Raw genomic sequence first — 25076 nt, forward strand, 5'->3', positions numbered from 1 at the left:
CTTCCAAAAGTACACAAAATTTATTCATTACTCCCTTATATTTTACATTATTTACTGACACACTTTGAGTAAATTCTGAATTATAGTGCTTTCAGTCAAGTGTTTTCAGTTACCAGTTCACTCATAGCTCTTACTAAAAATTCCCAGTAAAAGGGTGACTCCTGTGTGTGTGTGTGTGTGTGTGTGTGTGTGTGTGTGTGTGTGTTTGTAAGTGTTTATGTATTGAAACCCTGTGGACAGTGAGATTTGATCTCCAGTTATAAAGCATATCTTCTATTTATCTGGCATATGATTTTTTTTTATTTCCAACTAGAGTTGCTTTAAGCAAAATGTGAAAGGTGCATGAAAGGAGGTATTTAGGAAGATTTTAAAATGTGTCTTCCACAACACTATGGAACCCTTACATGAGTGACAAATGACCCATTACCTGCCAGGGATGAATAAACTGTCCTTTGCTACTGTCCACTGGTTTCATATCTACATCTTTTAATAGCATCTCATGGAGGCCGTGGGCCACAGCATAAACTGCATTATATATGTGGTAGCTCCCCTCACTCAATTTCACGTCAAAGCGATCCCAAGGCAACAAGGCCAAGGATCCTTTAGATGAACAGTTCTTTCTTGTTTTACAGGAATACCCTGCGACTGGACAATTAAAATATAAAGTCCATATTTCTGAAAGGAAAGCGTCATCTGGGTTATTGGAAGGTTTTACATTCTTAATAAAATCTTTAAAAGCAGAAATATCTGGATGATGTTGTGAAAAAATGAGAGTTCCATGGAAAGAGTCCAGGATGAAGTGTCTCGTGCTGCTAGTAACATCCTACTGTGAGGTGGCTATCCATACTTTCCATGGGAATATATGTTCCCATCGCATAAATACTGTTCCTATAGAAGACTCAGTGTCACCAAAAACAATGACGACATTTGCCGTTTCCCTCATGATTGGGCTATGGTAGATGAATGAATCACTCAAGTGGAAAGTAAAGTTGACTCTGATCATTTGCACAAAGGCAGCACACACATTGTTCTTCTCCATTTCTCTCCTCAAGTCTGAAAGGAATCTAATACCTTTTTCATTCTCTGAGATGACCAGCCCCGCCCGAGTCCACCTACAATGAACCATCAAAGAGACCATGCCACAGGCTAGTGTTGTGTCTTTAGGGGCCATCTGACAGAGAGAAGGAAACGTGATATCGTCACTCAGCATCGGATCAAAAGGCCCAATGGTTAGCTGAAGGAAATAGTTAAGAAAATACATAAAGAACATAATCCAATCAAGCTCAGTGATGTAGTTAATGGCAATATCAATGAAAATAGTAATGATAGTATGTTCATCACTGTGAAATCATCACCAACTTCCTACAACTCTGAAAACTTAGTCTTGATTGTTGTATGTTGCTGAGTGTGCCTACTTGGAAAACTGGTCTCCAGGACATTTAGCTGGGTCTAGTCAGGACACATCTGCTACAGCGTTTGCTTCTTTCTTCCTACCCCTTACCCCCAAGGATATCTCAACGCCCTTATACAGCTTGAAGAAGTGATGGAGGAGTCGTCACCCCAATTCCCTGGATTTTGGGGGGCTGGAAGCGGTTATTCTGCGGTGGTTTTCTTGAGGAATTTAGAAATGGGTGTAATTTAACAGGGAGGAAGTCGGTAGATTGCCTTACACAGTCACAATCTCATTTGGCAACAAAGATAATAATCAGACCTTTGCTTTGGTATAGAAATTATTTGACAAAAAAAATATGTAAGACGTACAAGGTTTAGAGCCAGGCCCAGTATTGATGTCACTACATGGTTCTGGGTTGATTACACCTGTGGGTGAAGTGCCAAATAACAGATTCATGGCTCCAAGTTTGTGATAATTCTTTCAAGATACTATTTAGGGTTTGGAGACAACAGTCCAGATTACTTTCTGTAGAAAGTTGGTTTTCAAAACCGTCTAAAAGGCACAAAATTTGAGATTTAAAGTTATTTATCTTCTGTTGAGACACATCTGCTCCTAACAGTTCCCCTTTGGTGGACTGAATGAAGAATTTGAACATCTCTACCTCCAGGCAAGGCAATACTCTGCAGCTGTGCAGACACTGGACAAAAGTGCCTGTTTCATCTCCAGACTGATACTGTCCAGAAAAGGACAAATTGTGCAGAGGACTTGACTGATTAAGCCCTGACAAGATGGGGTGATCAGCCCTTTCAAATCTGCATTTCAACAGTCTGTCAGTTGATTTTGGGCCGGAAGGCTGAAGCCTTGAGCTCACATGTTGCAAGCATGGGGCTGTGCTAGTGGAAATTTGTCTCTACAACCTCTCAGTTCTGCAAGCCGTGTTAGGCTTCCAATGTGTATAGCTATTTGGTCGTTCTGAGATTTCTGACGGGGTTGACGACTGACTAGAGTCTCATAGCCTATCAGGCTGTTTAACTCTGAATATGCATACTTTATTGGATGGTTATCAGATAGTATACAAGCTAGGCAAGATATAATATAGATTTTAAGCCTTTCTGAAGCAGGAATGGAAACTAAATGTTGTGTTTAATGATAGAGTGTTGTTTACACATTACATAATCTTTGGCTTTTTAGCACCAGTAAGAGATTAAGATTAAAAGAGTAGAGTTCTCTTTGTCACCTTGAATGTGAAGGTTGGCCCTTCAGTGCCTCTGCAGCCTGAGGCAGAGTTCTGTTGGGAACACAAGAGCACTTGGCCAGTGATCATAGGGGACTGCATTTTGGTTGAGCCCTGAGACCTGGATGAGCAGAGGCTTCCACAGTCCTGATAAAGGGAAGCAGAGTCACATAGATGTGTGGGAACAATGGATCTTTGATCTTCAAGTTCTCCATTTCATTTATATTTGCTGTGTACATAGTATATGTAAATGACTAGAGCATCCTACTTTATCACATCTAGGCTCTCTAGATATTACAGCGTTTACTAGTAGAACCATAGTAGAGTTAGCACAGCAATACATTGTGTCCCATTTTGTTAAAGAACTTTATTTTATTTTTATTTATATATATTTTCTTATTCACTTTACATTCTGCTCTATGCATGCTGACACCTAATTACTCTCTCCCACAATCCTCCCCCAATCCTCCTGGCACAGTCTTCTCTGAGTGTATGAGGGCCAACTGTCTCAGTACCTCCCTTATTTGAGCAAAGCCTTCCCTGTGGGCATTGGTGAGGATGCTGGTTTTGAATGCCTTGGACTTGGCTTTCTTCATGCTCCAATTTGCTGGCTTTGGAAAGTTCGTACAGAACTGTCTGTGAACTTGGTACTTCATCCAGATGGTACACAAATAGCACTGATTTTGTTAATAATCTTGAGAGTGTATTTCTATCAAAGTATTCCTACAAATATCCTAACAATGACAAAGGTAATGGGAGGCTACACATCTATTCCATTAGTTTTCAGTTCTTCCCAGAGCAGCAGAGTAGAAGCCCAATAAGCTGGGTGAGTTAACTGAGGTCATGCAGGGATCCTAATAGCACAGTCCTACTTTCTTAGAGTAACTCCTAGGGACTTACCATATCCATACACCCGTAGCTCCATATGTACTGGACCCAGGGAAGTGCTCAACATTCATTGCTTTTGTCGCTCAGTTTGCCACAAATGTTAGAAATCTGAAAAGTTCAGGAAACTTGAAGGTGTGAATAAGTCCCAGTGACTGGAGTAAGCTCAAACAGTCTGTGACAACAAAGAACTGACTGAACAGCCAAGAGACAAGATGCTCAACAGGACCATAGTTGTATCCCAGTAAGAAAATTTGAGTAATAAGGCTTCAGGTGAAAAGATAAATTACGAGGTCTAGGCCAAAAAGTTTTATCCTTTGCCCTGAGGGTTGCAGCCATTCTTTCAGCCTTTCCTGGCCCTCTCACAGGATAAGAGTTCTCAACTGGAAGGCACATAATATAGATATACAGACTACTCTTTGGGTACAAACTGATAGGCAATTTCAAGGCTTAAAGTCATTCTCTCTTTCTCGCTCACTGTCTCTCTGTCTCTCTCTCTGTGTCTCTCTCTGTCTCTCTGTCTCTCTGTCTCTCTTGCTCTCTCTCCCCCTCAAACACACACACACACACACACACACACACACACACACACACACACACAGCTTGACGCTGCACACACTCTGCATTCTTTTGTGCACTCTGCTTTTTTTTATTGCAGTTTTCTTTTCTCAGACTCCCATTCTCACGCACACTCTTCATACACAGCTCATACATATCTCACACACACCACATGCACTCTCCTGTCACTCACACACACAGTCTTCCTACACACCTCACATTCTTTCTTCACTCATTTTCACATTCTCTCCTCGTGCTCTCTCCCTGGCTCTCACATTTGTTCTCAGACTCGCTCTCTCATTAGCTCTCTCATTAGCTCCCTCATTTACTCTTCACATTCTCTCTCCACTCACTCTTCACATGCTCTTCTCATGCTCTCGCATTTGCAATCACATTTGTTCTTACATTCGCTCTGTCACTTACTCTCTCATTCACTCCCTCATGCTCTCTCTCATTTACTCTTCACATGTTCTGTAGCCTTTTTCTTGCCCCAGTCCTTTATTAATAATCCAGAAGCAGGTAGAAAAAAGACATTTTATAATCATTGCAAAATCAAATGCAAAGAATGACTACATCTCACCAAGAACTAAGAATTACAACTGTTCTCCAAAGTTTCAGGCTTCCCCTATACCCAGACCTGTGGCCAATATAATAATAATAATTGTAAACTTACCATTATTTAAACTTTAACTTTTTACTTTTATACTTCAGAGACCAAAGCTCCGAGGTCAGCTACCTGCACTTTCCTGTGAAGCTCTAATGATAAATGACATAGGCAAAACTGCCAGGCAGTGGCCAGAAAGAATCAAGGTAACTCTTAGCACAGTAATTCCACTAGCTTTCTGTTCCTTGCACACAATGACTCTCATAAGAGTTCCAGTAGCTTGACTTAGTTTACTAGTATATTATTTTATATATTCTATACTTCCATATCCAGTAACCAGTCTGAAATATTATGGAAAATTTATATCCTAACTTAAATAACTTTTTCCTTTCTTAGGGTCCCAATGTTGTCTCTAATTCATTTTCTCTTATTTTCTTCAAGCTATCTTTGCAAGTCAAACCTTAATCTGGAACTACAATTGTGCAGTTATTACATTTTTTCCAAGATGAGAACACACAGTATGCAACTGGGCCTCTAGGGCTGTGCTGTGCTGTGCCCCTATGCATCAATTTCCAATTGTCTAAGAATCATAACATCAAGGAACATCTAATTTCACAGAATTCACCAGAGCAGAAGGAGAAAGAAGTAGGAAAGTCAGATATAATACTATAATTGTGCACACCAAGGCCAACTGATAGGCAGTCACACACAAATGAAATCTATACAGCCCTTGTCCAGTGATAAGGTTAGGGAAATGGAAACAACCAGTTTTTACAAAGAGCTACTGCGGACTATTGAGATGTCTCCATCCAGGACTACTGAAGGCAGCCTCTTATTTCAGATGGTGGGTCTCGTGGAGGGATGTGTGTCCTGATACTCAGGGTTCCCAAAGCCACCCTACTTTACAAGAACCTGCTGCAGGCTTCTGACATGTCTCCATCCCGGCCTACTACTGGCAGTCCCTGTCATTGTATGTTGTCCTCAGCATTAGCCAAAGCAATCAGAAAACAAGAGGAGGTCAAAGGGATACAGATTGGAAAGGAAGAAGAAAATTATCACTATTGAGGACGATAGGACAGTATAATTGAGACACCCAAAAAGTTACACCAGAGAACTCCTAAGACTGATAAACAACTTCGGCAATGTGGCTGGGTATAAAATTAACTCAAACAAATCAGTAGCCTTCCTCTACACAAAAGATAAACAAGTTGAGAAAGAAATTAGGGAAATGACACCTTTCATAATAGTCCCAAATAACATAAAAATACCTCAGTGTGACTTTTATCAAACAAGTGAAAGATCTGTGTGAAAAGAACTTCATGTGTCTGAAGAAAGAAATTGAAGAAGATCTCAGAAAATGAAAAGATCTCCCATGCTCGTGGGTTGGCAGGATTAAGAGAGTAAAAATGGCCATTTTTCCAAAAGTGACCTAGAGATTCAATGCAATCCCCATCAAAATTCCAATACACTTCTTCATAGGGTTAGACAAAACAATTTGCAAATTCATTTGGAATAAAAAGTAACCCAAAATAGCTAAAACTATCCTCAACAATAAAAGGACTTCCCTGGGAATCACCATCCCTGAACTCAAGCAGTTTACAGAGCATGAGTGATAAAAACTGTATGGTATTGGTACAGAGACAGACAGATAGACCAGTGGAATAGAACTGCAGACCCAGAAATGAAACCACACAAATATGATCACTTGATTTTTTGACAAAGGAGAAAAAACCATCAGGTGGAAAAAGGATAGCATTTTCAGCAAATGGTGCTGGTTCCACTGGAGGTCAGCATATGGAAGAGTCCAAATCATCCCCTGCTTATTGCCCTGGACAAAGCTTAAGTCCAGGTGGATCAAGGACCTCTACATCAAACCAGATAACACTCAAACTAATAGAAGCAAAAGTGGGGAAGCATCTTGAACACAAGGACACTGTAAAAAATTTCCTGAACAAAACACGAATGGCTTATGCTCTAAGATCAAGAGTAGACAAATGGGACCTCATAAAGGTACAAAGCTTCTGTAAGGCAAAGGACACTGTGGTTAGGACAAAATACCAATCAACAGATTAGGAAAAGAACTTTACTAATCCTACAACTGATAGATGGCTAATATCCAAAATATACAAACAACACATGAAGTTGGACTGTAGGAAGACTAATAATCCTATTAAAAGTTGAGGTTCAGAGCTGAACAAGAATTCACAGCTGAGGAGTAGGGAATCGGTGAGAAGCACCAAAAGAAATGTTCAACATCTTTAGTCATAAAGGAAATGCAAATCAAAACAACCCTGAGATTCCACCTCACACCAGTCTGAATGCCTAAGATAAAACACTCAGGCGATAGAAGATGCTTGCGCGGATGTGAGAAGGGGAACACTCCTCCATTTTTGGTGAGATTGCAGACTGGTACAACCATTCTGGATATCAGTCTGGAGGTTCCTCAGAAAATTAGACATTGCAATAGCTGAGGACCCAACTATACCTCTCTTACACATTTACCCAAAAGATGCTCCAACATACAACAGGGCACACGCTCCACCATGTTCATAGCAGCCTTATTTATACTAGTCAGAAAATGAAAAGATCCCAGATGCCCTTCAACAGTGGAATGGAAACAGAAAGTGTGGTACATCTACACAATGGAGTACTACAGAGATATCAAAAACAATGACTTCATGAAATTCATAGGCAAAGAGAATGAACTAAGACATATCATCCTGAGTGAGCTAACCCAATCACAGAAACACACACATGGTATGCATTCATTGATCAGTGGATATTAGCCCAAATGCTGGAATTCCCCAAGATTCACAGACCAAATGAAATTCAGGAAGGATGACCAAAATGCTGATGCTTCACTCCTTCCTTTAAAGGAGAAGAAGAATCACTATTGAAGGGATAGGGAGGCAAAATTTAGAACAGAGCCTAGAGGAATGGCCATCCAGAGTCTACCCCACGAGTGGCCTATACATATACAGCCTTCAAACTAGATGAGGTCGATGAAGCTAAGAGGTGCAGGCTGATAGGAACTGGATATAGATGTCTCCTGTGATTCACAGCCAGATCATGTCAAATACAGTGGTGAATGCTAGCATCAAACCATTGAACTGAGAACTGGACCTCAGGTGGAGGAATTACACAAAGATTGAAAGAGCTGAAGGGACTTGCAACCCCATAAGCACAGCCATGCCTGCCAAGCAGAATTCCCAGTGACTAAACCACTACCCAATCACTATACAGGGACTGTGCCATGGCTCCATCTGCATGTGTATCAGAGGATGGTCTTCTTGGGCACAAATGGAATGGGCAGCCCTTGGTCCTGCCTAGGCTGGGAAAGTGGCTGGATGGTGACAGGAATACCTTATAGCAGAGGGGGAGGGCGATGGTATTCAGACTTATTTCTGGAAAACAAGGAAGGAATAACATTTGAATTCGAAATGAAAAATATCCAATTAAAATTCAACAACAACAAAATGGTGTTTAGAGCTTCAAATAAAAAAAGCCACAATCAGGAAACAGAGAATTGTATGCTTCTGGTTTTTTTCAAATATGCTCAGGGCCCTGGTCAGTTCTGGGCCCAGGCTGGACAAAGCAGGTTCCTGCCACTGACTGCTCCTCTATTCCTGTTTCCAGAGGCATCATGCAGATTAATATTGAGCCAGAGATGTGGGCAGAGCTGGGTAGAAGTGGCTTTCTGTCCTGTGGTCTCAGGATTATCTGCATTTCTGGGTGTTCAGCATTCTCTGCCATGGGATTTCGGTGCAGGATTCCCGATTGCTTTAATCTCCCTCATACCATGTTTATATGTCCTGGGACATATTACAGAAAAATTAATGTTTATCCTATTAATTTGTTCAACACTCTCATCCACAGAGTATAACTTAGAGGTAACTATATATTTGACACCAGGCATACACAGTAGGTAATATATGCATGATGAACTTGAAGTTCACAGAGTTGGGAACACAGTGAACAGTGACTGTGTAACTGCCTTTGAATCTCAGTCTGACTGGGAAGGAATTTTGATGCCCAGTCCCGATGAGAATGCAGAGATCCATCCCTCCCTGGTAGCTGTGGGACTTCAGAGGTTGATACCAGTGATCAATAAAGAAGGTTCGTAAGAGTGAAGAGTTTGAAATTACTCCTTTATTCACCAGAATACATCCAATTTACTTGATAGTAACCAGATGCAGGTAGTCAATATATACAGTCTATATCCTTATCAAAATAGAAAAGCAAATGAAGAAAATAACAAGACATAAATAACAAATCTTCAAATGAATAGAAGGAAAACCAAAAAACCAATATAATCAAAACTCAACCAAACTTTAAATAGAGGAATTGCTCTAAGCATTCTTTTGTTGCTCCTTTTGCAGAATAGACTTATAGCCTGTGGCTTGCCTTGGAGACATAGTAGACAAGCAGTTATTGGTGGTAATGATCTTTTCAAGAGGAGTGGAAGTAGGTCTCTTTTGTTGGAGTAGGGGTATTAAGGAAGAAGCCATCCAATATTGAGTATAAATGATATTACAGACTTTGTCTCAAAGTCTTTCCAATGTTGTGAACTGATCTCCATGAAACTCTTCTGGATGACCCATCAGGACAAGTACAAATTTATACGTGCACAGTCTTTCTGGATGACCAGCAGCTTTTGACTGATGTGCATCAGCACTTCTCTGGGTCCCTCCAAAAATTTACACTTGCTGGAGAGAGGCGAGGTGAAAATACAACATATTCAATCCAAAGAAATCAAACTAAAGGAGGAAAATGCAGTCCACAATTGCTATGGACATTACAGATGAGACGCAATAGTGGTGTATTTGCTGTGCACACTTAGTTCTCCTCCTGTAGCACTTCTCACCAAGGGAGATCTTGTCCTGGTATGTGTCATATTCTAGTTTCTGCTGGAGAATTTCAGACCTAGCAGAGAGAGGGAAAAAGATTTAGTGAGTGGTTGTCAATTCAGCTCTCCCTCTTACATCTGGTCTATTTAGTTGGACAATCCAGCATGACCTGTCATCTGAGTCAGTCCCTGCATCCCCAAGTGACATAGAGTACCTGGGCTTGGATTTATATCTCACCTTTTGAAACTGCTAGAATTTGAACTTTGGACAATGCACTGTACTGGAATTAAGAGAAAAATGAGCATATTTTCCCACTGGTACAGGAATATGATATTGACTAATAACCTTGTAGCTATGTCTGAATCTGAGTTCAAGAGAGGTATGAGCAACCTAGAATACCATGTAGATGCCTTCTGGAGAACATGCCCAGAATTGAGGTGAAAGTTCTGATTATGTTAGCACTGAAGGAACTGTAGGTTCAATTTGTAACCACTGTACCTGCAAATGCACAGGGAAGCCATCTCACATCCAATCCATGGGAAGTGCACAGATCCTGTAATCACTGAGAATGTGCTCCATGCAAATCTTCCCAGCGTACACATGGACATTAAAGGTGATTGTGATGTAGAAACAGAACAGCACCCCTGTAAGTCTATGGCTAGTGCAAGGCAGTTTGTGAGAGGACAGAAGAGAAAATGTCCTCAGATCTTTCCGGAGAGATCACAGTAAAAAAGGAGTAGAAAATACCAAGAAATCCAGAGGATCATATATATTGTTTCATGGGCAAAATTCACATGAACTGTACCAGAACAATACTCTGAGTAGCTCTTTAGCTGCCTGAGGTTGAAGCCATGTGGGTGGTCATTCACCCAAAAAGGGTATTTATATAGGGAAAGGATATTCAAATGGCTTCTTCCAGCCTGTGTTCCTACCTGAACATTAATGCTTAATGTAAAGATTCCCCAGGATACTCTGGAGGCATAAAAACAAATGTTGAGTGGGTTATGTACGTAGTGGCCAGAACCTTTAGACAGCTCAGTCAGTGATGTGCTGTCCTCCCATAAACCGACATAGACTCAGGGTTCTTTCCCTATTACCAATCTTGCTTAGCAAGTTCCCAAGGCTGTGTAGAGTAGTCTTGTTTCCCAGCAAAGGATCATACATTGGTGAAGGACTAGACTCTTGTTCTTGTTCACTATTTCAGACTTTCCCCAAAGTGTGCAGCTACGTCTCATCGGAGCAGTCTTCACCATAACCTGAGTGACTTCAGGCCCAAAGCTAGAATCATAGGAAATCTCCATAACCAGGATCCAAATCAACAAATTTTCTCCCCGTAATGTGATTGTGCCACAGATATTTTGAGTGAGTAAGGAAAAGCTTGCATGGATTATCTCACACTGAATCAGAATGCATGGAAGGGCTCCAACCTACGGTACACTTTTACTCCTTGGCTGATGGACATCTGGATAGATTCTCCTTCAAGGCTGCTCTGGGACCACTACAACACTGATGCTCCCTAGTTGCAATTGTAACACCTACTCCTTGTTGTGGAATCACTGGGTTAACTAAAACGTCTGTTCCACTTTCTGAACACGGCTTCTCATAGGGCTACCTGTTCTTATATTCCCAGACCCATCTGAATTTCGTCATTTCTCCTAACCCCATTGAGGCTGAAATTACCTGAGAGAAAATGATGTTGATTAACAGCACTTGCAGAATGGTACACAGATAACATAGGGGAGTGCTTTGGATTATCTGTGCACCTAAAGGGGCTCCTGAAACTGGCCTGTTCTTGCACCACATCATAGCTATCTGACTTTTGCTTGATGACAATGCAACTCCAAGCAAATCAAATTCTCAATGAGTAAAATCCAAGCCAACTCCCAGGGGAAGCTGTAGTTGCCAAGGTAGCTGGAAAGAAATGGTAGCAGGCAATGTGGAAAGCAACCTTGGAGAAGACACAGTGAGTGACACAACCTTCCAGTGGGCTTTCACAATTCACAAAGAACAGAGAAGCAACATAAACTCATGGATTTTCTAGAGAAACCTTGCCCTTACCTCCCAGTACTACATTCCTTTGATGTGCTCCAAAGGATTTCAAAGCAGATGAGTAGTTTTGCCCACAATCACTTGAAAATCTAACTTTAAAGGTGTTTTTGTGTCCTCATTTTTGGGGGTTGCATTTCTAAAGGACTTTATTGTCCTGCTTCTACACCATAACAAAAAGAGACCTGCAAGCTCCAGGCCTGTACCATTTGTTACCCCTGTGAAACAGGACTCACTTGAACATATTTCCACTCCTTCCCCACACTTCACAAGATAATTCTGTTATGAATTTTTTGAAAACTGAATAAGTTAATAAATTAAGTGTCCGTTTGCTCTACACAGCTAGATGGAGATGCCAAATGACTGGGCAGCTGTATTTCATGTTTCATGGATGTAAAGTGAACTCTTAGAGAACGTTTCTCATGAAACTTGGAAATAGAGGGAAACACAGGTTCACTACTGCAAACACACACACACACACACACACACACACACACACAAACACACATACACCCTCACACACCCTCCTATATATAAAGTCCCATACCGAAAAGACTTGAAAAATCACCCAGCATTAGAAAAACACAGCATGAACATCAACATGCTCAGCCACTGCTGATAAACACACACACACACACACACACACACACACACACACACACACAGACATACAGAGATACACACTCGCAAGCACAAATGAAAACATTGCTGTTACGCAGCACATTTCCTGTTGAGTGAGGAATTAGTGGGAACAATGCTGTGTACAAGTCTCTTTGACTCAAGCAAGCTGTGCTGCCCTGGCCTGTACTCATTTCCACTTCAGGAAACCTTTCTATGCAGATACTTGCTGGTCCTACAAGTAAGTGACATGTTCTGCACAGATAGCCTAAACAACACATCAAATTCCCAAGAGAGAGATTCTAGGAAAAGACTCCATCAAGTGCTATGCTGACTCATCATAGGCCCCACTAAAACTAACCTGTTTCCTTCATAGAAGACCTTGGAAGCATCAGAGAAGACAGTGTCTCATGGTCATTTACCAGGAACTTTTCATCACATTAGATTTCATGTGATATTAAAACAACCTCAATGTCAGTCAGAAGGAGGCTAAAGGAATAACATACAGTGACTTTTCTGAAATGCAGCACTGTGTACAATATTGAGAGGGAATCTATCCTGAAAGAATGCAGTGACCATGATATAGTCATCAGAGCAATGTCAGAAGAGGGATGCACTCTAAGATTCCATGCAAGATCATGGTGAAGCCCATAAGACAAACCAGAGTCTTCCCGGGGGATACCTCAGTTCAGGTAAAGTGAAGAAATCTAATCCTTATTTTTAAAATAAGTGAATGGTTTAAGAATGTGTTGAGAAAATAAGAGAGGGGGCTCCACCTGGAACTGGACCGGTGATGCAAAGACTCCTACTTCCAGCACAAAACAGGAAGCTTCAGGTTTGTTGAGAGACCTAGGCTTAAAGGACTAAGTTGGATAATGACTGGACAAAATTGCTTGTCATTAACTGGCCTCCCCGCATGCTCCCTAAGATGCAGGTCAGCACAGCAATGTACCTTTCTTGGTGAGAATTGGGGGTACATACGGATAACTTTGTTCTTGAAGTCTCAAGTCTCTCATGCCAACCCTCAGCCTTTGAGAAACCTTTTCCACATCCTTGCTCTTCTAACCAGCTTCAGGTTGTAGGCCCAGTTATGAACTCTCCAGGAGCACTCAAATAAGACAGGACTGACATGCTGCTCCTCAGGCTCTGTGGTTACCCAAGATCTATGAAGCATGAACTCACCATCTTCATATAGAGGGGGAGGGGGGTGGAACAACAAAAGCCACCACAAATGACAATGAGAACCATTTCTTTGCCATTTCCACCAGGCTCTCCTCCTTGAAAACTACATACTTCCTGGAGTCTCACACAATCCCTGAAAAGAAAATGAGCTCCAGGCTTTTTCTTCATCCCTCAAAGCCCTGTTCTAGTCTAAAGAGGGACTCCCACATAGCACCCTCCACACATAATGGCATGTAGTGCTGTGCTGTGTGATCAACCTATCTCCCTTAATAAACTGCAGATTCTCAAAGAGCAAGAGCATTTGCTTTCCAAACATGCAGTTTCCTGAAAAGGCGCTGTCTCCACAGAAAGCCTTGTAAACCATCACATGAATGAACACTTGGATGAGACCTAGGTCAGGACATGGATCAGTCAATAGACAGTTACATTGGTTTGTCTATGTTTATGGTAAGACATGAGGACACCCTGACCCTGAGGCCTAACCCTACCTGCTGTTGCTTGGCTCTGGGGTCACAGATGTTCATTCCGGCCTCTTCGCAGAACCTCTTTATCTCCTCAGAGGATGCTGGCAGTTCAGTCTGCTCCACCAGCTGTTCTCTCTTCTCATTCAGCAAAATCTGTATATTGTTCTCCAATTGAGTTTGTTCACGCAGGAGCTGTGAGTGCCTGATGCTGAACCACAAACATAAATGGTAAATCCCAGGCAGCTTCTATTTGCCTGTCACTCTTGCAAGTACAATTATCCCTTCAAGGGTCCTCATCCCCAGAAATCCCCAGACTAGAAGAACATTATACATGTTAGCACCAATTAGAGGAGGTCAAATCCAGAGGACACATTCCACATGAATCAAAGTATTTCTGAAAATCCTGACACTAAGACAGTTTATATAAATCAAGGTAGAAGAAATGGTCCATAAGGGAGCTCATATGTCCATAGTATGCTGAAATCATCTACAAGTAGAGGTCAAATGCCCTCTGAGGGAGGATAGAAGACCCAATAGCTCTACAATCTATCCATGTGTTTCTCATGGATCATAGACATCCTGTCAGAGTCCTAGAGATTCAGAGTTGATTGATATTCCCATCATGGTGCAAACCTTTTCTATCTAGAGGATCCTTAATGGGGAAAATAACAATTGGAGGGTCTTCTACACCCTTCACATGTAGGAAAACTGAGTCCAAGAGCTACAAATCTAAGACCCTTGCCACAAGGCATGCTTCTTGTTAAGAGTCAGACACTACAGAACCAGAGCCCTGACTTTGGTTCAAAGTCACACAGGACAGAAGTATTCCCTGCCTAGTGCTGTGTTCTCATCTCTGTCAGCGACTCACCGGTAAGAACTGTTCACTTGTATGAGCTCCTTGTACCTCTCCATGGCATCACTTATTGAGTTGGTCATCATTTGCATAGCCATCATTCTCATCTCATGTTCGGATTGAAGTACTGGCAATTCGACATCCAGCCTGGGTTAGGTCATGGCCAAAGGAACAAATAACGTTTTGAACTCATGATTTCAGAATTAGGTGAAGTGTAAATAAAAAATATATAATAAAAAAGTTCAAATTCAAGGAATGGTGGAAGGGAAGAAAGTGGCAACCTCAAAAACCAGACCAAAACCCAACAGTGAGACTCAATCCACAGAAAATATTTCCATGTAAATAAGCAAACATTTGTTTTGAAATAAGGACTCCTTGGAATCCTGGGAGATATGGTTCTGCAAAAACTCACTATATAGGAGTGGGCAAGGCTGAGACCGGCCTATTTGGGAATAACAACGGTCAAGACCACAGTGACCATTTCTAGGTCACAATAAACAATCCCTGGATAGTTAAAAACATAAAAAACTAAAGATCAAAGCAGGTGACACAAATTAGGTGAAATCAGACTGTTCTCTCGATTACTTAAACTCAGTATGCAACACATACTTGCTCCTTCAAAGTATTTGTACTGGTTAAGTTTATTATCCTGGGCACAGGACAACAGAGCCACGGGACCAATTGGAGGGACCTGACCTTCAAGAGCTGGCCAGGTGAGCATGATGGAATTGACTAGTTCAGGAAGAAGATTCCTCCAGTCTGTGCCACAGCTTTGGGCCCAAGAGAAAGCTGTGATGACATTTCTCTTGTTTTGAAAGCAGGTATACTCAATCCTTGGTTTCTATCGTTACATGAATTCCCAGAGGGCATAACTAAGTTTGACAGGGAAGAGGATTTATAGCACCTCCTCCCCTCAGGAGAGTCCAGTGTGCCACCAAGGTATACAGAAGGAGCAAAGTGCTCTGCTGAATATGTGGGCCTCCACATACTCATCACTATCATGACCTGCAAACTGTTGATCAAAAAATCCTCAGACCCCATCGAAGGTCCCAGACGTCCTGATCCTGAGTAAAACACCACATATACTTCCACATACATACATACCAACCCATATCCAAAAACATGTAGAATGCCAACTACATGCATGGAGGTGCCATAGAATCAGTGTATAATGAACAAATTCAGAGGAAAGAGTGATGACATGCAGGCATTTCATTCACACACACAGTTGCAGCAAGTGTGAGCAGGTCCTTCCAGCTGCTGACAGAACCAATGCCTCTCCAACCACCTCAGGCTCAACTACAAAACAGGTTGACCCTAAACACACAGCACCTAGCTTACCTCACAAGCCAATGCATGCCAAGGCTCTTTAAAATCCAGGATGAGAGGTGAAACTTCTCGTGCTATGAGGAAATCTGGGGTTAGCAGAGAGAGAGCACAAGTGAGTGAACAGGTTACTGGGCATAATGACTACCTGTGGTCCCAATCATCATAGATATAAAGGTCCAGGATTTGATAAAGTTCATCCCTCTCGAATTGACACTTCTGGATTTCAAATTTGAGTTCCTCCAGTTCCTTTAGACACTCCTCTTGCTTACTGATGACATTTTGGGATGATGCCTTCCTACCAAAACCTGTAGATAGATAAACCCAAGTGAATTTGCATATTTGATGGCCCATGGGAGGAAAAGACCATTCTGAATCCCAAAAGGCACTTGAGGAAGAGGAAATGATAGAGACTGGGTGAATCCCTGAAAGAGCAAAAAAGCTATTTTCAAGCTGGACTTTAAGCTATGTCCCTCTTCCCAACCTCTAATGCCATACACATGCCACACTCACTATTACAGGAACCTTCACCCTGAACAGTATAACCTGACTGATACATAAACATCTGGGACATTGTTATCTCATATCAGATGTGGTGCAGTTAATCCTGGAGTTCATAACACTTAGCACCATCAAGCTCTAATCATGTGTGTTCCAGACCAAAGTGTGTGAGAACTCAATTCATGACGAGGGGTGCATCCTTCCTTGTTCTCACCATCAGAGACTTGTGTAACCTACAGTAATCTAGAGGATGAAGTGCTTCAACTCCCAACCATGGATGGTCACATTGTTAATCTCACAGTGCCTCCTCCTGCCATTCATTGACACTCACAGTTAAAAAGATTCCAGAAAAGAAACTGAAGGATTACCACTTTCTGGCTTTCTCTCAAATTAAGGATGAGGAACTCCTGACTCTTGGTTTGCCTTTGAGAAATTCCAAGGCTCCTGCTTGTAAGGCCTAGTCTTAGAAGGCACATGTCAAAAGTACCTCCTTGAGGATGTTCCCCAACTCTGCCCAGGACTCACCAATCCTTCCCCAGAATGATTTCCTCCTTCCTGTTCCATTAGAGAGGGGGTCAGCTTCCCTCTGACCTGGTGTGTTCTCTCCTTGATCTCCCCTTTTCTTCCAAAATAGCCTGAGCAGCTGGCGAAACATGTCTGTTTGTGAACCCAAAGGGAACTGAAGGAATATCCCAAAGGCAGTTGGTGTCACCACAACACTGGTGACATCACAGAAGATTCTAGGGATCTCTTAGATACAATAGATTGTCCAGTGAAGTGCTTACTGATGATGTCACTGGAAAGTTCTATGGCATACCTACTAACCAGCTTTCCCCACACTGATGAATTTCTGTGGGGACCCTTTCCTCCAGTCGCTCATGTGTCACTGGGAATACCATTGGGCAACCTCTATTTCAAAGCTAGATATTTCTTTCTGCATAATTGGAAGTCAACAATGCTTTTGCTGGGGAGAGTTGCTTACAACCCTGAATTGGAGAACAGATTTTTCTTAGCACCCAAATCTCTAGGGACCAAGGAGGAGGGAGATTTTTCTTAAAAGTAAATCTACTACTCGAGACAATGCATGTGAAACATGTTTCGATTCCTAAGGTTTTCCCTTTTTCTGGAGGCCAATATATTTCTTCTATACCTCTGAGTGTATAAAACCTGGAAATATTTGCTTACTCTGCAGTCCTTGACAGCTGACATTGTTTCCATTTACATATCCATGTATTTCACAAAATCAATGGTCTATAATCCTATTTTTTTGCAATACAAACTCCTTTTTCTTGGAAACATAGGGATCAACTACAGGGCACATATAAAATAATAAATTTCTGTCCCTTTTATATATTAAGAAGGACATCCTCCCTTTCTCAAATATAACAAGACAATTAAATTGGACATCAGTGAGCAAATGTCAACCTGGACCTTGTGTTACTACATTGTAACCACATAGCCATCCCTTCTCCATTATCATTCTTCCTGAATAGTCAAGTCTAGGCATGAGAATATTGGGGGCTGCACCATGATCTTTTACTTCTAGCAAACATAAGAATCAGGAGGATGGGAAGGGAGTGGAATGGCCTGAGGTCAGGTTGAAGCTCAATTTTAATGGGTCCATAAGTTCAGGAGGGTGTCCATTTGGCAGTGTGATATATGGATTCTGTCTTCTTATCCTAGGTGTCATAATTCCACCTGGATGTGTGCTATACTGCCACCCCACCTCACAGATGTAAGGGTGAAAATCATGTTTGACGTTTCTGGGAATATCTCTGTCTTTTACTACCATCTGGAGTTATACCACATCACTATGCAAAGCTCAGAACAGAGGGGTGCAGATGTGCGCGCCTTAGAAGTTGAGGATCTTTTCTTCTGATTAAGGCACTTATTTGTCTTATGTAATTTTTCCCTTGCTCTTTTACTAATGGTGGCTGACTTCTTTCCTGGCCTGAGGTAAACTGGAGTCCAATCTTTTGGATTACCTAAGCTTCTATTTTTGAAATGACAGGCCCACCAAGGGTCCTACTGCATACAGAAGGTGTGAATAAGTCTCAGGGGCTGGAGTAAGTTAAAAACATCTGTGACAACAAAGAACTGATTAAGAAAAGAAGAGCCCAGCTGCTCATCAAGATCACAGTTGTATGAAAGTAAGAAAATGTGAATAAGGCATCAGGTGAAAAGATAAATTATTTAGGAGGTCACAGGCCTAGAAGGGTTATCCTTTGCTCTCAGTGGAGCTGCCATTCTTTCTGCCATTCCTCGCCCTCTGCCACAGGACCAGAGACTTCCCCAAACAACTGGCTGGCCTTGCTCAAAGACCTGACAGGGCTTCTCCCTGTAGAATAGGACATGTAGAGTCCTTGAGGACTCACCAAGAGGTCTCCTCCACACAGGTTCCTTGTTGTCAAAGGGAAATGGTCCTGCAGAATCCTGCCATGGCATCAGGAATTTCAACCTGGCTGCTCTTGGTCCAGCTCACTGGGTGCAGGCCTGAGGCCAAGAGGTATCTGGGGAAAGAAGCAGCATGCACTACCTCACAGCTCTCTCTTTGTTGGATGCAACTGCTAGTACTGTGATAGGATTTTTGTTTCTTTGTGTGTTTATTAGAAATACCTACAAAGCTGATTAAACTTGTAACATGCCTTCATACCCAGAGTCCAGAATGTTTTTACATCGTTGTTGTTCCTGTTTTATGTTTGGATTTTGTTTTTTAATCTCCTCAGTAAATTTCCCTGTGCTGAGAATGTTAATCACAAGCTCAGGAGGGATCGATTGTTCAAGTTAGGCAAACTTTTGTTCTCACCATCCACTCCACAGATGATGCCATTACTTACTTTCAAATAAGAAAACAGTCATAGAGAAGTAAATTAACCGGTAAGCTATCACAGAAGAAACACATCATGATTGTGGAATGGCACCCCAGTATTTGTATTTCCTAAGTAATTTTTAATTTAAACTTTTTTATTGGATTTTTTGGGTACATTTCATTTTTTTTTAAATCCTTAAAGGTATATTTTATTCCTCTTGTCCAATTTACAAGGTGGAATTTCACCCATGATTGTTAGTCCAGATGGTTTGGTCAATGGCTTAGACATCACCCTGGCCTAGTTTCCTTGGCATAAGCTGAGTTAGAAGCAGACTCAAAGGTTCAGGACCAACAAATAATGAATTCCACTACATCTGGATACCTAGCCTCACACCCAGGAAGGGACTGGATTTCCATTCACTATTTAAAAAAAAAGATGCAGTTCATTAACATGTAAAAAAATTTCTCAAGTATATTAAAGTGTTTACCATGGTCATACAGTTTTTCAAATACCTGGCATTCATCTTTTTCCAAATCCTAAAATTTCTTTCTTATTCACATTTTCTTTTTTTAATTATTTCTTAGTATTATTATCATTTTTTAAAATTTTAGTTTTTTTAAAAGATATATATTTTTATTTACATTTCAAACGTTATTCCCTTTCCCAGCTTTTGCTCCATAAGCCCCCCTACTGTCACCCACACACCTATGGTCACTTGATTTTTGACAAAGGAGCCAAAACCATCCAATGGAAAAAAGATAGCATTTTCAGCAAATGGTACTGTTTCAACTGGAGGTCAACATGTACAAGAATGCAGATCAATCCATGCTTATCACCCTGTACAAAGCTTAAGTCCAAGTGTATCAAGGACCTCCACATCAAACCAGATACACTCAAACTAATAGAAGAAAAAGTGGGGAAGCATCTCGAACACATGGGCACTGGAGAAATTTTCCTGAACAAAACACCAATGGCTTATGCTCTAAGATCAAGAATCGACAAATGGGATCTCATAAAACTGCAAAGCTTCTGTAAGGCAAGGGACACTGTGGTTAGGACAAAACAGCAACCAACAGATTGGGAACAGATCTTTACCAATCCTACAACTGAAGAGGGCTTATATCCAAAATATACAAGGAACCCAAGAAGTCAGACAACAGGGAGACAAATAACCCTATTAAAAATGGGGTTCAGAACTAAACAAAGAATTCACACCTGAGGAATGCCAAATGGCTGAGAAACACTTAAAGAAATGTTCAACATCTTTAGTCATAAGAGAAATGCAAATCAAAACAACCCTGAGATTTCACCTCACACCAGTGAGAATGGCTAAGATCAAACATTCAAGTGACAGCAAATGCTGGCGAGGATGTGGAGAAGGAGGAACACTCCTCAGTTGTTGCTGGGATTGCAAACTGGTACAAGCACTCTGGAAATCAGTCTGAAGGTTCCTCAGAAAATTGGACATTCCACTACCTGAGGACCCAGCTATACTTCTCTTGGGCATATACCCAAAAGATGCCCCAACATATAAAAAAGACACGTGCTCAACTATGTTCATAGCAGCCTTATTTATAATAGCCAGATGCCCTTCAACAGTGGAATGGATACAGAAAATGTGGTACATCTATACAATGGAATATTACTCAGCTGTCAAAAACAGTGACTTTATGAAATTCACAGGCAAATGGAGGGAACTGGAAAATATCATCCTGAGTGTGGTAACCCAATCACAGAAAAACACACATGGTATGCACTCATTGATAAGTGGCTATTAGCCCAAATGCTTGAACTACCCTAGATTCACAGAACACATGAAACTCAAGACGGATGATCAAAACGTGAATGCTTCAGTCCTTCTTTAAAAGGGGAACAAGAATACCCTTGGCAGGGAAGAGAGAGGCAAAGATTAAAACAGAGACTGAAGGAACACCCATTCAAAGCCTGCCCCACATGTGGCCCATACATATACAGCCACCCAATTAGACAAGATGGATGAAGCAAAGAAGTGCAGGCTGACAGGAACCGGATGTAGATCTCTCCTGAGAGACACAGACAGAATACAGCAAATACAGAGTCGAATGCCAGCCGCAAACCACTGAACTGAGAACAGGACCCCAGTTGAAGGAATCAGAAAGGACTGGAAGAGCTTGAAGGGGCTCGAGACCCCATATGAACAACACTGCCAAGCAACTAGAGCTTCTAGGGACTAAGCCACTACTCAAAGACTATACATGGACTGACCCTGGACTCTAACCTCATAGGTAGCAATGAATAGCCTAGTAAGATCACCAGTGGAAGTGGAAACCCTTGGTCCTCCTAAGACTGAACCCCCAGTAAATGTGATTGTTGGGGGGAGGGCGGCAATGGGGGGAGGATGGGGAAGGGAACTCCCATAAAGAAGGAGAGGGGGAGGAGCTAGGCGGATGTTGGCCCGGAAACCGGGAAAGGGAATAACATTCGAAATGTAAATAAGAAATACTGAAGTTAATTAAAAAAAAAACATGCAGTTCATTAACATGTAAAAAATTTCTCAAGTATATTAAAGTGTTTACCATGGTCATACAGTTTTTCAAATACCTGGCATTCATCTTTTTCCAAATCCTAAAATTTCTTTCTATTTCACATTTTCTTTTTTTGATTATTTCTTGGTATTTATCATTTTCTAAAATTTTAGATTTTTTTAATACATATATATTTTTTATTTACATTTCAAACCTTATTCCCTGTCCCAACTTTCGGTACAGCAGCCCCCCTCCCGTGCCCCTCCAACATATGTATGGTCCCCCAATCCATGCCACTTAGAAACCCCTTCCCGGACATTCCCCTGCACTGAGGGTCCAACATTGTTAAGAACAAGGGCTTCCCCTTCCACAGGTGCCCCAACAAGGCTATTCTCTCCTACATATGCGGTTGGACCCCTGGGTCAGTCGATGTATAGTCTTTTGCCAGTGGTTTATTTGGTTGGCATTGCTGTTCTTATGGGGTTGCAAGCCCTTCAGCTCTTTGAATCCTTCCTCTAATTCCCATAAAGGGTGTCCTGTTCTCAGTTCAGTAGTTTACTGCTAGCTCTGACGTCTTTATTTGACATGCTCTGGATGTGTCTCTCAGGGGAGATGTATATCCGGTCCCTTTCAGTAAGCACTTTTTAGCTTCATCAATCTTACCTAGTTTTGATGGCTGTATATATATATGGGCCACATTAGGACAGACTCTGAATGGCTGTTCTTTCGGTCTCTGCTTTAGATTTGGCCTCCATATCCCCTCCTATGGATATTTTTGTTCCCCATTTTAAGAAGGAGTGGGAACATCTGCACTTTGGTCATCCTTCTTCTTGAGCTTCCTGATATCTGCAGATTGCATCTTGGGTAATTCGAGGTTTTAGTCAATATCCACTTATCAATGAGTGCATACTGTCAACGAGGGGTGTTGAGTACCTGGGAGAGAATGGGGGACTAGAGACTCGAAGAAGCACTACAAGACAAGAGTCTGAGCAAGGTGACAATTTTATTTTTCTCCAAGGCTGAATTTGTACCATAAATGGGTAACAGAGAGAGGGGGGAAGTCAGAAACATTTACCCACACCAAGGACACAATATTCGTGTGGTCAGGGAACCGGCTGATGTTGACAGGTTGTCAGAAAGGTCACAGGTTTGTCATATCTATTAGTCAGCAGGATGTTGGTTTTTCAGAAAGGTTACAGGTCATGACATTGGATATCTTAACGTCACACGTTATCATATGATTTTTCATCTTGACCAGCACATTTGTATTAGTCTTCTGCAGCTGGCTGGGGATTTTCCATGAACCCAGTCATACTTAATGCTAACCATAATAATAATATCAATAATGGAGGGATTGGAGGCCATCGCTCCCAACAGCATACCAAGTGTGCTTTTCTGTGATTGGATTACCTCACTGTGGATGATATTTTCTAGTTCTTTCCATTTGCCTATGAATTGAATGTAGTTATTGTTTTTGATAGCTGAGTGGTACTCCATTGTGTAGATGTACCACATTTCTTGAATCAATTCCTCCGTTGAAGGGCATCTGGGTTCATGCCAGCTTCTGGATATTATGAATAAGGCTGCTATGAACATAGTGGAGCATGTGTGTTGTTGTATGTTGGAGCATCTTTTGGGTATATGCCCAGGACAGGTATAGCTGGGTCCTCAGGTAATGGAATGTCCAATTTTCTGAGGAAGCCCCAGACTGATTTCCAGAGTGCTTGTACCAGTTTGCAATCCCAGCAACAATGGAGGAGTGTTCCTCTTTCTCCACATCCTCGCCAGCATCTGTTGTCACCTGAGTTTTTGATCTTAGCCATCCTGACTAGTGTGAGGTGGATTCTCGGCGTTGTTTTGATTTGCATTTCCCAGATGACTAAGGATGTTGAGCATTTCTTTAGGTGCTTTTCAGCTGTTTGATATTCCTCAGCTGAGAATGTTTTCTTTACCTCTGAACCCCATTTATTAACAGGGGTGTTTGGCTCTCTGTACTCTAACTTCTTGTGTTTTGTGTATACTTTGGATATTAGCCCTCTATCAGATGCAGGATTGGTAAAGATTCTTTCCCAATCTGTTGGTTGCCTTTTTCTCCTACTGACACTCTCCTTTGCCTTACAGAAGCTTTTCAGTTTTATGAGGTCCCCCCATTTGTCGATTCTTGATCTTAAAGCATAAGCCATTGGTATTTTCTTCTGGAAATTTTCCTTAGTGCTCATGTCTTTGAGACTCTTCCCTACTTTTTTCTATTAATTTTAGTGTATCTGGTTTGATGTGGAGGCCCTTGATCCACTTGGACTTAAGCTTTTTATAGGGTAATAAGAATGGGTCAACTTGCATTCTTCTACCTGTTGAACTCCAGTTTAACCAGCACTATTTATTAAAACTGCTATCTTTCTTCCATTGGATGTTTTAACTCCTTTGTCAAAGATCAAATGACCATAGGTATGTGGGTTCATTTCTGTGTCTTCAATTATGTTCCACTGAGCTGCCTGTCTGTATGCCAATACCATACACACTATTGCTCTGTAATACTGCTTGAGGTCAGAGATGGTGATTCCCCCAGAAGATCTTTTATTGTTGAGTATAGTTTTTGCTATCCTGAGTTTTATGTTATACCAAATGACGGTAAATTGCACTTTCTACCTTTATAAAGAATTGAGTAGGAATACTGATTTTGATGGCATTGAATCTGTAGATTGCTTTTTGCAAAATGGCCATTTTTTACCATATTCATCCTGCCAATCTATGAGCATGGGAGATCTTGACATCTTCTGAGATCTTCTTCAATTTCTTTCTTCAGAGATTTGAAGTTCTTGTCATACAGATTTTTTACTTGCTTGGTTCAAGTAACAGCAAGTTATTTTATAGTATTTGGGACTATTGTGAAGTGTGTCATTTCCTTAATTTCTTTCTCAGCCTGTTTACCCTTTGAGTAGAGGAAGGCTACTGAATTGTTTGAGTTAATTTTTCACTCAGACAGTTTTCTGAAGTTGTTGATCACGGTAAGTAGTTCTCTGGTGGAATTTTGGTGTTGCTTAAGTAGACTATCATATCATCTTCAAATATTACTATTTTGACTTCATCCCTTCTAATTTTTATCCCTTTGACCTACTTTCATTGTTTGATTGCTATGGCTAGGACTTTAAGTACCATATTGAAAAAGTAGGGAAAGAGTGGGCAGCCTTGTCTAGTCCCTGATTTTAGTGGGATTCCTTCAATTTTCTCAGTTTAGTTTGATGTTAGCTACT

At 41.3% G+C, this 25076-nt stretch overlaps 2 protein-coding genes across 2 annotated transcripts in view; both read right to left on the reverse strand.

The window, feature by feature from the left end:
- LOC148003373 (disks large homolog 5-like) overlaps positions 1-25076 on the reverse strand; it is an 83522-nt gene that overhangs the window by 15970 nt on the left and 42476 nt on the right. The window lies entirely within an intron of this gene.
- LOC148003374 (disks large homolog 5-like) lies at positions 8806-17237 on the reverse strand. Its single transcript, XM_087568516.1, has 5 exons — positions 17037-17237; positions 16159-16318; positions 14700-14831; positions 13856-14039; positions 8806-9597 (listed from the first exon to the last, which is right to left on the reverse strand). The coding sequence occupies exons 1-5, from the start codon at positions 17164-17166 to the stop codon at positions 9592-9594; spliced, it is 612 nt and encodes a 203-aa protein (XP_087424642.1). The 5' UTR covers positions 17167-17237; the 3' UTR covers positions 8806-9591.

The sequence above is a fragment of the Rattus norvegicus genome, chromosome 9, assembly GCF_021556685.1.
Source record: "Rattus norvegicus strain SHRSP/BbbUtx chromosome 9, alternate assembly SHRSP_T2T, whole genome shotgun sequence".
Lineage (NCBI taxonomy): Eukaryota > Metazoa > Chordata > Mammalia > Rodentia > Muridae > Rattus > Rattus norvegicus.

Excerpts from the sequence above, each read along its gene's own strand:
- LOC148003374 (XM_087568516.1), bottom strand. The coding sequence starts at position 17,166 with ATGTTTCGCCAGCTGCTCAGGCTATTTTGGAAGAAAAGGGGAGATCAA. Across the intron at positions 14,832-16,158 it reads TATGATGATTGGGACCACAG|GCTGGATGTCGAATTGCCAG; the intron begins GTAGTCATTATG and ends GACCTAACCCAG. Across the intron at positions 14,040-14,699 it reads CAAGTGAACAGTTCTTACCG|CATCAGGCACTCACAGCTCC; the intron begins GTGAGTCGCTGA and ends TTTGTGGTTCAG.